Source organism: Bos indicus x Bos taurus, unplaced genomic scaffold (genome assembly GCF_003369695.1).
Source record: "Bos indicus x Bos taurus breed Angus x Brahman F1 hybrid unplaced genomic scaffold, Bos_hybrid_MaternalHap_v2.0 tig00011767_arrow_arrow_obj, whole genome shotgun sequence".
Lineage (NCBI taxonomy): Eukaryota > Metazoa > Chordata > Mammalia > Artiodactyla > Bovidae > Bos > Bos indicus x Bos taurus.
Genome location: NW_020867926.1, coordinates 38,725 through 51,296, shown reverse-complemented (window position 1 = coordinate 51,296; position 12,572 = coordinate 38,725). Strand labels below are relative to the sequence as shown.

Genomic DNA, 12,572 nt, shown 5'->3' with positions numbered 1-12,572 from the left:
TCTCAGGCACTAGCTTTAGAATGTTCAAGCACAGCAAGCTATTGTGACAGAACCAGGAAACAGAAATCATGAACTGAACCAAGAAAAGGAGGGTTCCAGCCAAAGCTCAGTGTATTTGTTGAAAAGAAGAAGAAAAGGTCAATGATATGGAAATACTTCCAAAAGCAGGAGAATGAAACCAGCCAATTTTGAAAAGGAATAGTGGAATGTGATAACTCACCTCATCTCCAGGTTTGAAGTACCTTACATCAAGTCCACACTCCATCACCACCACACCAGACACATCCCGACCCAGAGTCAGAGGAAATTCTTCTCCTTTGATTTTAACATGTAAAGGATCACGTTTCATATTTAAAGCTGTGGCTCCATAACCACCTAGAAGATACAATTTACTTTTTTCTTTCAAAAGAATGAGATGCTTAAAACTGCTGCAGTTATGGGCCAGGTACAATTCTAGATCCTCAAGAAGTAGATTATAATCAATCTTACAAATTTTTTACCATCACACAGGAAAGCATAAAAACAATGAGTGTTGTTCCTTTCAAAGGAAATTACTAGGAAAGTTATAATCACTTTTAAAGAAATTTTATATTGGACTATAGTTAATTAACAATCACTTTTTGAAATTCTAATTCTGAAACGGTCTTGAGAACTGGTCTTTGAAGTTGGTTTCCTTATTAATTTACTCATTCATGAACTTTTTCAACACGAAATCATTTGAAGCCAAGTCTGGTAAAGTAGATAAATGTCAAAGTTGTCTGACAAAATAATAAGGCATAGGTATAGTATCTGATACTAACACACTGGTCTACGAGTAATTGTCCCTGTCTCCCCAAAAATGTTTCTAAAACACCTTTGGGTTAAGTGTAAGATTCCCAGATGGAAAAGAACCACTTGGTTGCATCAACTCCGATATGCTAAATCAGGCTGATTGCATTATTATATATCTTTTTTTATTTAAGAATATTTACATAAATATCAACAAACTGAAAATGTTCCTCTGATCACTTTTTTTTTTGTTTTCAAAATAAATTGGCTACATAAATAATCCAAAGTAGTTTATTACACATCATCCACACATAAAATGGTTTTCCTAAGGCACAAAAGTGTCTGCGGTCATCTTTTCTGCTTGACATCCTCCTGAGAACATTTCTGCTACGTGAGGCTCTCCTAGATAAGCAATTTGCTCATCTTTTTAGGGTCATGCACCGCAATTCATGCTCCAGAATCACTAAACCATCCTGAAAGTCTCCCCTGTTCTCCCACTCATCCTCATCAGATCTTAACGATGAGGAGAAACCAGCAAAGGAGCCCAAGAAGGCTTGGCTAATGAAAAGGTATCCAGAAAGTCAAGTGAAGAGGGCCATTTAAAGAAGTCAGATGCTGCTGCCAGGGAAGAAAGTTTTCAAACAAGGTCAGGAGCTGCCAATAGACCTTTAAGAAACAAAAAAAAATTCCCCCCCAAAACAAAATATAGGATCCAACAGCACAGCTTGGTGACATTTTTAGGAGCAGTTGCTATGGCATGTGGTGACAGAGTATGGGAATGAGGAACTGAACACCATGAGAACATTCAATTCTTCCAAATATTGAGAGTATTTCTATAGAGAGTGGGAAAATGGTGCAGTGGAGAAGGGAAAGTGAGATGGAAGATGTTTGGTGGTGGGTGGTGGTGGTTTAGTTGCTACATTGTGTCCGACTCTTGTGATCCCACAGACTGTACTCCACCAGACTCCTTTGTCCATGGGATTCTCCAGGCAAGAATACTGGAGTGAGTTGCCATTTCTTTCTCCAGGGGATCTTCCCAACCTAGGGATCAAGCCCTGGTCTCCTGCATTGCAGGCGAATTCTTCACACCTGAGCCACCAGGGAAGCCCACTGAAGGACTTTTAAGTCTTTTTTTTTTTTTTGGTCCTCTTTAGGAGTGGAGAAATAACAGCCAATGTGAGTGATTCCAGGTGGAAAGGAAAACACTAAAGATACAGGAGACAATTGCTGAAACAATGCTCCTGAGTGGTGAGCAGGCATGGGGTCTAGAACCTTGGTGGAGGGCTGGCCTTATATGGGAACAATGACATTTAATCCATACAGCAAGAGGTAGAGAATACAGGGAGAGAAGCTGACAGGGGAGTGCAAGAAGTTGTTTTTCTCTAATAAAAAATCAAAGGACACATGGAAGAAAGCATTTTAAAATTGGGCAAGTCCCAAAAAATCTAAGCTGATGGCCACCATGCCGATATTAGATACATGCCAGCTGGCTAGTTAGGAGTGCATTCTACCAGGGGGGAAATAACTTCCCATGTAATACTCACAAAAATCACATTTTAGTCTTCCTGTCTTATTCCTTTTCCACCTCTCAAACACAATAAAACAATTATTCACTGAAATTCCTATGTGATTTGATCAACAAAAGTGGGAATTAGTCAAGTAAAATTTTCAAGCTGCCAAAAAAAAAAACCACTCCAGTCCCTTTCTGAGCTTCACAGCCTGCAAAGAAGGCTGTTTTCTCGGTTACTTGGATATCGACTGAGTAGTCCTGGCTCACTGGTACCAGCTAAACTAGTCCCAAATCCAGAAATAGCTGGTAGTTAGGAACTGAGAATCTGCTTGGAGACAGTGAATGGGGAACCTTAGCAGTTCTGTGTCATTGTTAGAGGTGATCAGTTTGGTTCAGAGATGGAACGACCTGGACAATCCTAAATCTGCCATCAGTTTCAAAAGCTTTGATCTTATCTAAAGAAACGAAACTTTGTTGGTATGATGCTGTTGGCTGAATTTTTTTTTTCTATTTTAAGATAATTCACTTCATTACCCATTTATATGATTTATGATTTTATATCCAACAACAGTAGCCATCTCCAGAAAAATAGGTGGCTCTCATCTTTCAAAATAGACATGTCCTTGCTTTCTTGTCAAGGGAAATAATGCTCCCTATAGTTTACAATTTCATTTCTCCAAGCTACCATTTCAGGTATCTTCTGCAACAGTAATCATACATTCTCAAATAAGAATCCATGGGCAGGAAATACAGAGGATAACTACAAATAATATTACCCATTCAAGTCATTAAAAAACTATGATGTCTCAAGAATACTATATAAAAGTAAAATGTGTTATTAAATAGCAGCCAAGAAAGTGCAGATTCAGCCATTCTACTGAAATTAAATGTACAATGTAACACAAATACATAAACTGTGCGTGTGCATTCAAAGAAATGAAAAGTTAACAACTTATTGACTGGAGATGTATTAATATGTCTTTTGTCACTCGAACATTATTGACCAGAGATTTTTAATAAAATTGCTGGGCACAGGCACTGATTTCTACAAAAATCCCCTGGTCAATAATGTGTTAAAAGATCTAAACAAAGACAAAATGCTTTTAAAAATTGCTCAAGGATTAAAAAAAAATATTTTACTTTGTAATCAAATTAGAATGAAAATATAAAGTGACATTAATGACTGAATGACAACTACATATGTGAAACACCAAAAAAGGCTATAGTTGACAGGGCATGGGCTCTACCTTCAAAGAGCTTCTAATCAAGGAGATGGCAAATGCATGCTGCTCACTAGGTATAAATCTACCACTTAGAGATAATTCCAATAGGAGTCTCTCTGTTGGCTCAATGGTAAAAAGTTTACCTGCCAATGAAGGAGACATGGGTTCAATCCCTTATGTGAGAAGATCCCACATACCACAGAGTAAGCCCATGTGCCACAACTACTGAGCCTGTGCTCTAGAGCCTGGGCCCTGCAACAACTGAGCCCACGTGCCAAAACTACCGAAGCCCAAGTGCCCTGGAGTCCATCCGCTGCAGCAAGAAGCCGCTGCAGTAAGAAGCCCAAGCACTGCTGCTACAGAGCAGTCCATGCAGCAGGGAAGACCAAGCACAACCCAAAATAGACAACAAAGTTTTTTTAAAAAAGGTAATTCTGATAAACACTAAATTATCTTCATGCCCAATGGAAACAGAGTAAGCTGAAACACCTAGCAGTAGCAACTATTCTAAGCAAACAAAAGGAAACAAGTGTATCTTTCATGGGGCAATCGCCATAAAATCATTTAAACATATCTCTTTCCCCACAAAGAAATGTGTAATAGCTGTTCCTCATATGTCTAGATCAGCACTGTCCAACAGGGATGTAATGCAAGCCACATATCTAACTTAAAATTTTCAAGCAGACACTAAAAAGTGAAAAGAAAGTGAAATTAATGCTAATAATATTTTACTTAATATATCCAAAATATTATCAGATCAATATATAATGAACATAAAATTAATAAGACATTTTACACTCATTTTTTACTAAGTCTTGAAATCTAGTGTATATTTTATACTAACTGTACATCCCAATTCAGACTAGCCACATTTCAATTGCTCACTTTTTGTCGTTATTTTCCAAAGTGAAAGTAATTCACAGTAATCAATCTTTTCAGCACTGTAATAACTGCATAAGGAATATAGTGCACTCCAAGCTTTGTCAATAACCCCTAGCAGAAATTAAGATAACATTATTTCCATTGAAGATGGAGCACAACAGAAAAGCATATTTTAACTTCCAAGGGCAGAACGCAACAACAAAATGAGGAAGAGTACTGTGTCCATATTTTGGCATCCTGTTCTGCTGCTTTGTCCACTGAACCGTTAGAAAAAGCTGGGAGTAGTGGAAGGGCAAACTCAAATTATTATGAAAATGCAAATTCTGAACTGATGTGAAAACATAACCATACCTTTAAAACCTGTGATGGACCTCAGAACATCATAAAGTTCCTAGCAAAATGTACCAGAAAGTTAGCTGTGGATACAATCCTCAAGTCCCAATTTACATTTTTAAGGGTAGCACTGGAAGCAATTCAAACTTATATTTTGTAAAAGATTTAAGCATACCATGGACATTGCCAGTTCAAAAATTTTTGAAATACCTACTGGGATACTGTCAAAACCCTAAACCATTTCTTTGTGTTAATCCCCCCAGAAGTAGTCAATAACAACTAATCTTTTAAAACTGATCCTTGATGAGGCTGTCTCAAGTTAAAAAAAAAAAAAAAAAAGGTAATGAGCAATGTCTTTTGACACTTACTTCTCATATTAACATCTATAGGATTTATACTTGCAGCGTGAACTTTGATAATGACTTCATTTGGATAGTGTATCATTGGTATCATCATGTTCTGGGTAAATCGAAGCACTTCATTACTCCCATATTTATCTATCACCCAAGCAGGCATGACAGTGCTTCTTGGAGAGGTAGTACTAATTTTTCGAACTGAAGGCTTTTGTACAACTTGGCTTCTCCAGAAGCAAACCGCAGTGCATGCATTTCTTCTAAACACACAGGTCTTCAGAAATCCCATTGTAAACAGTGGTTGAATTACGTGCCCTAATTAAAAGGCACTTAAACGGGATCAAACCCTCACACCTGAATTCCGTCAAATTCCGTCTGAATTCCGCCACTCTGGCTGGTTTCAAAGCTGAGAATTTTAAAATGCAGACAGATTAATGGAGCAATCAAAGAAAGAAGAGTATGGATTTACTTTACTCTTCACATCTGAAATACTCCAATTCCCATTCCAATCAGTATGCCATTCATTCTCCTCCTCCCTTACACCAGCTCCCCTTAAAAGCAAAACCCCTAAAATCCTGCCCTGTCCCAGAAGCCCTCTGAGGGAGAAGCCGACTCCTCTCGCGATCCAGACGCCACAGAAATTCACACACTTCCAGGCTTCCGCCGCGACCCTAGCCCGGAGTCTCCTTGTCACGCTTTCTCTTTCCCTTCGGGACTTGCTTAGCGGCACCAGCCAATCGTGTGCAAAGATCATTTGCCTTGGGCTGCAATTCGACCAATCCGAGAACTCGGTGCTGACAGGTTCTGTGATGATCAAAGATGGCTGCGCACATGTAATACCAGCAGCGGCAACTGACCTTTCTGTTCTTCTCGTCACCTGGTCCCTGGGGTGGCAGACGGGGCACGAGGACCATGTTGGGCCGGACCCTGCGAGAAGTGAGTCGAATTGTCTGCTGAGGGTCCAAGAGGTCGGGAAGATTCGGGGAGTCCTTCTTCTTGTGGACGAGGGGCTCCCCCTTCCTAACCGCGTCTTGGTCAGCCTCGCTGCCTTCTGCCTTAGAACTTGGGGGGATTCGGACCTCCGAGTCCTTAGGCTGTGCTCCTTGTATCCTTTCGGAGTTATATTCTCAGCGGGGAAGGCTTCTGCCCCGCGGCGTTGTGGGGTGGAAGGCAGAGTGGCTTCTCTCGATTATTCGTTTGCTCAGGCTGCCTCCAGCTCTTGATGGCCTCGAGGTAGGCTCGGCCATATAACGGGGATTTAGCTAGTCCTTGTCCACTACACTCATCTGATGCAGTCCTCACTAAGGACCCCGCAAATCTGTCCCTTGCAAAAGCCAAACTAGTGATTCTTAGCTCCCCACCCCAACCCCGCATATATTCATTCTCCAAGCTTCCACAACCACCAAGATACCTACGATTTTCTTACCTGTGTCTCCATTTCCTCCACCTTATTTTTGAACTCTAGGCTATATTTGTGAATGTCTTCTGGACAGCTCTTCCAAATGTCCCACAAGCACCCCAGACTCAATTTAACCGAAGTTGACTTAATCATTGTAACAGAACCACCTCTTGCATCTCAACCTACATCATAAAAAACAAAAACATGATTTCTGATATTCTCTTGTTCAGGATACAAGTGTTATTCCAGTTACCCTTAGATTTTTCTTCATATGTCATGTCCAATAGGTCACTAAATTCTGTTCATTCTTTTTTGAAATTATGTCTGGAGTCTGTTCTCTCATTTTGTCCCTGCTCTTAGGGCTTTAATTCAGATCTCCTTGCTTTCTGGCACAGATCTCCCGACCTGCCCAGCTGTCTGATAGCAGACCCACTGCTATCAGAATCACCTTGGGCCCTCCTTAAAAACTACAGCTGTGTCCCCCTCATGCAGGTCATTATGGTAAGACCCAGAGGATATGGTTTAACCTTAGCTCCCAGGTGATTCTGCTGATAGATTTAGCAATTGAGGACCTACCCCACCTTCCATCTTCCATTTGCCTTCCATCTTCCATTTGTATCTTCACTTGGAAAGTCTTTTTCTTTTTCCAACTGGCAGCCTTTTAGAAAACTATAAATTATGAGAACTTTAAATCCATTGGCTTTAAATGATGAACAGCTATTCCCTCAATACATTTTTGTTTTACCATACTAAATTGCATCTGCTTATACTGTCAGTGAACAATCTAATTTGTTCTTGAAATTTTTAAAAAATATTTTAACTACCAACTTAATGTAAAGTGAAATACAACCTAAAAAAATGGGGTATTTTTTTTTCTGCCCTTTCCCCCAGCACTGCCTTTTTTGTACCAGCCTTCCTCACTAATGTTGTCCAGTGAGCCATTGTGAGAGCAATTTTTACCTCAAGGGGGAAAATATATTTAGGGAATCTGACCCAAGGGTAGCCAGAAAGTTGCCTTGACATGATTACTTTCACTTAGTCTCTCCTTTAACAAATATTTATTGATACCTATTGTGCAAAACATTATTTGGTTATTTTCCCAGACCCTAATATATCTTCTGTCCACTCTGTTATTTCCACATCATTGTACCAGTGCCCCAAATTCTATGAATTAGAGATTAATTTAGTACATATTCCATTTTAAAGATGGATCTTTACACATTCCATATGTAAAGATGCCTGGGACAGTTGAATGATTTATCCATTGTAATTATAATCAATCAGATTTCTCTCCATCACACTCTAGCTGAGATTATCAATTGAAGGAAGAGAACATTTGTAGGGGAGGGTATTTGGGGAAGGACTGGAAACTGGTGTTTTGAGATAACTTGAGGGACCTGAGTGGAGGCTTAGGGCAGTAGAGGAGCCCTGGGAAGAAGCACTGGTGTGTGTGTGAGTCACTCAGTCACGGCCGACTCTTTGCAGCCCCGTGGACTGTAGCCCACCAGGCTTCTCTGTCCATGCGATTCTCCAGGCAAGAATACTGGATTGCCATTCCCTTCTCCAGAGGATTTTCCCAACCCAGGGAACGAATCCTGGTCTCCTGCATTGCTGGCAGATTCTTTACCATTTGGACTATAGAGAAGCACTAAAAAGAGGTAAAATGCCAAATGGGAGATAAAACTGCTACTTGTAAATTTTACCCAGGTATGTTCAGGAAAGGGAAGAATCTTACTTTCACTCTTTGTATTTTAGTGGCCTGATCCCAGTGTTACTAGGAACCAAACACCACACTAGTATTACTGGCCCTATAATTATATTAAACGGTTATTGTTATATTAAAGAAAATTAATTTTATATCCAACAGGTTTCTTGGGGGTCTAGCCTAAGAACATCTAATTGCTGTTCTATGGGAAAATAGATTCCAAATTTTAAACATCTCAGTTCATTCATTAACATTTATTGAGCACCTCTGTGTTCTAGACATTGAGGATCAACATGAAGAAAGAAATTCCTGCCCTTATGAAACCTACGTTTGTGTGGGGAAGGAGGCATTAAGTAAGTTTAATAATATAATTTCAAGTAGTATACGTGCTATGAAGAAAGGTTAAGCGGGCTATTTTGTTGTTCAGTGACTCAGTCCTGCCCGACTCTACAACCTCATGGACTGCAGCACGCCAGGCTTCGCTGTCCTTCACTATCTCCCAGAGTGTGCTCAGACTCATGTCCATTGTGTCAGTGATGCCATCCAACCATCTCATTCTCTGTCACCCCTTTTCCCTCAGTCTTTCCAGCATCAGAGTATAGTGAGAATTAGTTGGGGGATATGGATGTTTTAAAGTGATCAGGAAAGTTTCTCTGACTGAGTGGGTGGTATATAATAGAGACCTGAAAGATAAAAAGGGTGAACCCTGGGAAGAACTGGGAGAAGGGTCTTTGAGGCAGGAAGAAGAGTAAGTGGAAAATCCCTGAAGCAGGGGCAAACTTGACATGTTCAAGGAAGCTCTCTTCTCACCCAAGAGAAGCAGGAACCAGATGACCTTTCAGGCCATGAGAAGGAATGTGGGTTTTATTCTAAATGTAATGCAAATCCTCTAGAAGGTTGTGAGTCTTTGGACATGATCTGATTTAAAATTTAAAAAGCTCCAGGCTACTCAGGATTGTGGTCTGGAGGAAGGCAAATGGAGAAGCAGGGAGGCCAGTTAGAAGGCCGTTGCCTTGCCAAGAGCTGATGCAGCATGAATAGGGTGGTGGGAGCAGAAGTAATACAGAATAGGGGTTTTGTTTCTTAAGTTTGGGCTTTCTGACAGATTGGATATAGGTTTGATGGAAAGAGACGAGTCAAGGAGGATGCTTGGATTTGGGGCCTGGGCAAGTGGCACAGTGGTAAAGAATCCACCTGCCAGTGCAGGAGACACAAGAGATGCAGGTTCAATCCCTGGGTCAGGAAAATCCCCTGGAGAAGGAAATGGCAACCCACTCTACTATTCTTGCCTGGAGAATTCATGGACAGAGGCCCCATAGTTCATGGGGTCACAAACAGTCAGACACAGCTGAGCACAGCACACAGAATCAAGATGGGAAAGATTCTACAGGGAGCGTGTTGTGAGGAGAAAGTTATCAAGACAGGATAATTTTGAGATGCCTCCAAAGATATCCAAGCGAAGAGGTTGGTTAAGCAGATGGATATAGGAATGTGGAGATCAAGAGAGAAGCTAGGTATGAAAATATGAGTTGGCCAGAGTGGAGGAGATAATTGAAGTCATGCAGTCAGATGAGATCATCTGGGAAGCTGAGTGAAAATATAGAAGAAGGGATAATACTTTCCAACATTTCGAGGTCAGCAGCAGGAAGCACAGCTAGCAAAAGAGACTTGAAGGAATGGCCTTAAGTAAGGCAGGAGGAAACCAGAAGGGCTTGGTCTCCTGAAATACAAGTGGAAAAGAAGTGCTTCCAGGAGCGGGTGATGTTGAATGCCGATCCAGACTGAGTGTGACTGCTGGATTTAGGAACGTGAAGCTGACTGGTGATCTTGAAGTGCTGTTTCTTGGAACAATGGAGACAAAAGCAAGAATGTTAAATGGGTGTGTTAAAGAGAGTACCAGTCAACCAGACACTCAGCTTCCAAGGGCTCTTCTATACCTTCAGCATTTATCAAGACAGTTTTTCTTCTGAAAGTCCTTTTCCTCAGTGAATCTCTGATGTTATTAATACCTGTGAAGTTAACAAAATGTTCTCTATCAGTTACAGAGGAGTAAATGCTATTACACTTTGCACAGAGAAGTAGTGTAGTGGTCCGAAGCATGGGCTTCATAAACAAGATCAGACCTTGGTTGAATCCCAGCTCTGTTGCTTTCTAGCTATGTGATTTTAAGCAGGAACTTTGGTAATTTATCTGTAGATTAGAAATAATAATATCAGCCTGTTAATGTGGATATAAAGGTTAAATGAAATGTATAGGATAACACCTGGAACTAAGAGCTATTATTAGCACTGATTTTGTTACAGTGACAAAATTACTAGATTATATGTGTTTATAGTTTTCTTTGGAAGGACTGAAGCTGAAACTCCAGTACTTTGGCCACTTCATGCAAAGAGTTGACTCATTGGAAAAGACTCTGATGCTGGGAGGGATTGGGGGCAGGAGGAGAAGGGGACGACAGAGGATGAGATGGTTGGATGGCATCACTGACTCGATGGACGTGAGTCTCAGTGAACTCTGGGAGTTGGTGATGGACAGGGAAGCCTGGCGTGCTGCAATTCATGGGGTCGCAAAGAGTCGGACACGACTGAGCAACTGAACTGAACTGATAGTTTTCTTTTCCCTGGTCCTCTAAGAAGAGTAGTTCCTGCGGAAGATTTCCTCATTTTTACAAGAAGGCATATTACTTTTCTATTGTTGCATAACAAACTTGGCTTAAAATAACACAGTCTTAAAACACCCACAGTCTGATCATCTCACAGTTTTGTGGGTCAGGGCTGGCGTGGCTGGGTTCTCTACTCAGTTTAACAAGGCTGGTCGTAAGGTGTCAACCAGAGCTGCAGATTCTTTGCATGCCTTGGGATCCTCTTTCCACCTCACTGGTGGGCAGAATCCATTGCTTTGAGGTTGGAGGACTGAGATCCCAGTTTTCCTGCTGGATGGTAGAGTAAATGAGCTCAGGAGACAGGATATGTGGGATGATGATTAGAACTGAGGTTTGGGAGAATATACAGATGCTGGTAATGACATAGTCTGGGCTGTGACCATGTGAGTGGGTAACTGGAGTGAAGTGAAGAGTTTGTGTCAAGGGAGTTCAAGAACTGAGAGGCCCGGTGACAGTGTACCTGACTTGAAGTTTAAAGTCAACAAAAATAGCTACAGTGAACCAGCTGCTAAAATCTTTCATAAATGAAAAGGAGTACCAGGGAGACTGTTAGAGTAATATAATCTCCTCCAAGACCTGTGCTTCAGATGAGCTGGGGGTTTTGAGAAAAGAGGCAAGAAAAAGGCATTGAGGACAAGGGCAACACCTGCCCACACAATCTCCCCTCCCCACTGGACTCTGGTACATGGTAAGTAAGAACTAAAACGGCCATCCTGTGGGAAAACTGCAGGAGAAGCAGTGGCCTTAAGGAAAATCTAGTTTCCATTTGAGAAGAGAAATGCTAGGGAGAGAGAATTTGTTTTCTTAATGAAAACTTTTCCACTTGATTTCATCTTCTATTCAGATATGACACTTTTAGTTTTGCTCCAGGGGATCTTACTATTTGTCATAATCCTTGTGCCTAGTCCATTCTAGCTAATTAGCATCTTTGTTTTCATTTCCCTTCTTGATTTTCTCAAATCTAGATTTCCTAAATACGGTCCTAACAAAGATCACCATTTAAAATGAGTACTCCCAGAATAGTATGCAGCTTCCTTAAAAAAACAAAAATAGACCTACTATATGACCCTGCAGTCCCACTCCTGGGCATATATCCAGAGAAAACCATAATTTGAAAAGATGTATGCACCTCACTGTTCATTTCAAGACTATTTACAATAGCCAGAACATGGAAACAACCTGAATGTCCAACAGATGAAAGGATAAAGAAGATGTGCTATATTTACACAATGGAACATTCAGATCAGATCAGATCAGTCGCTCAGTCGTGTCCGACTCTTTGCGACCCCATGAATCACAGCACGCCAGGCCTCCCTGTCCATCACCAACTCCTGGAGTTCACTCCGACTCACATCCATCGAGTCAGTGATTCCATCCAGCCATCTCATCCTCTGTCGTCCCCTTCTCCTCCTGCCCCCAATCCCTCCCAGCATCAGAGTCTTTTCCAATGAGTCAACTCTTTGCATGAAGTGGCCAAAGTACTGGAGTTTCAGCTTCAGCATCATTCCTTCTAAAGAAATCCCAGGGCTGATCTCCTTCAGAATGGACTGGTTGGATCTCCTTGCAGTCCAAGGGACTCCCAAGAGTCTTCTCCAACACCACAGTTCAAAAGCATCAATTCTTCGGCGCTCAGTCTTCTTCACAGTCCAACTCTCACATCCATACATGACCACAGGAAAAACCATAGTCTTGACTAGACGAACCTTTGTTGGCAAAGTAATGTCTCTGCTTTTGAAT

The 12,572-nt window shown here is 41.1% G+C and overlaps 2 protein-coding genes across 3 annotated transcripts in view; one reads left to right on the top strand and one right to left on the bottom strand.

Moving 5' to 3' along the window:
- Positions 1-220: 220 nt before the first annotated feature.
- Positions 221-5,766, bottom strand: LOC113889330 (reticulon-4-interacting protein 1, mitochondrial-like; the record flags this gene model as incomplete). Its single annotated transcript, XM_027536024.1, has 2 exons — positions 5,085-5,766; positions 221-375 (listed from the first exon to the last, which is right to left on the bottom strand). Coding segments are annotated over exons 1-2 (429 nt in total), but the record flags the coding sequence as incomplete, so codon positions are not given.
- A 98-nt stretch (positions 5,767-5,864) lies between these two features.
- LOC113889329 (glutamyl-tRNA(Gln) amidotransferase subunit A, mitochondrial) overlaps positions 5,865-12,572 on the top strand; it is a 32,914-nt gene continuing 26,206 nt past the window's right edge. For both annotated transcript variants that reach the window (XM_027536022.1, XM_027536021.1), the window contains exon 1: positions 5,865-6,005. In XM_027536022.1, the coding sequence (XP_027391823.1) occupies positions 5,982-6,005 (24 nt within the window). In that variant the 5' untranslated portion in view covers positions 5,865-5,981. The remainder of the gene's footprint in view (positions 6,006-12,572) is intronic.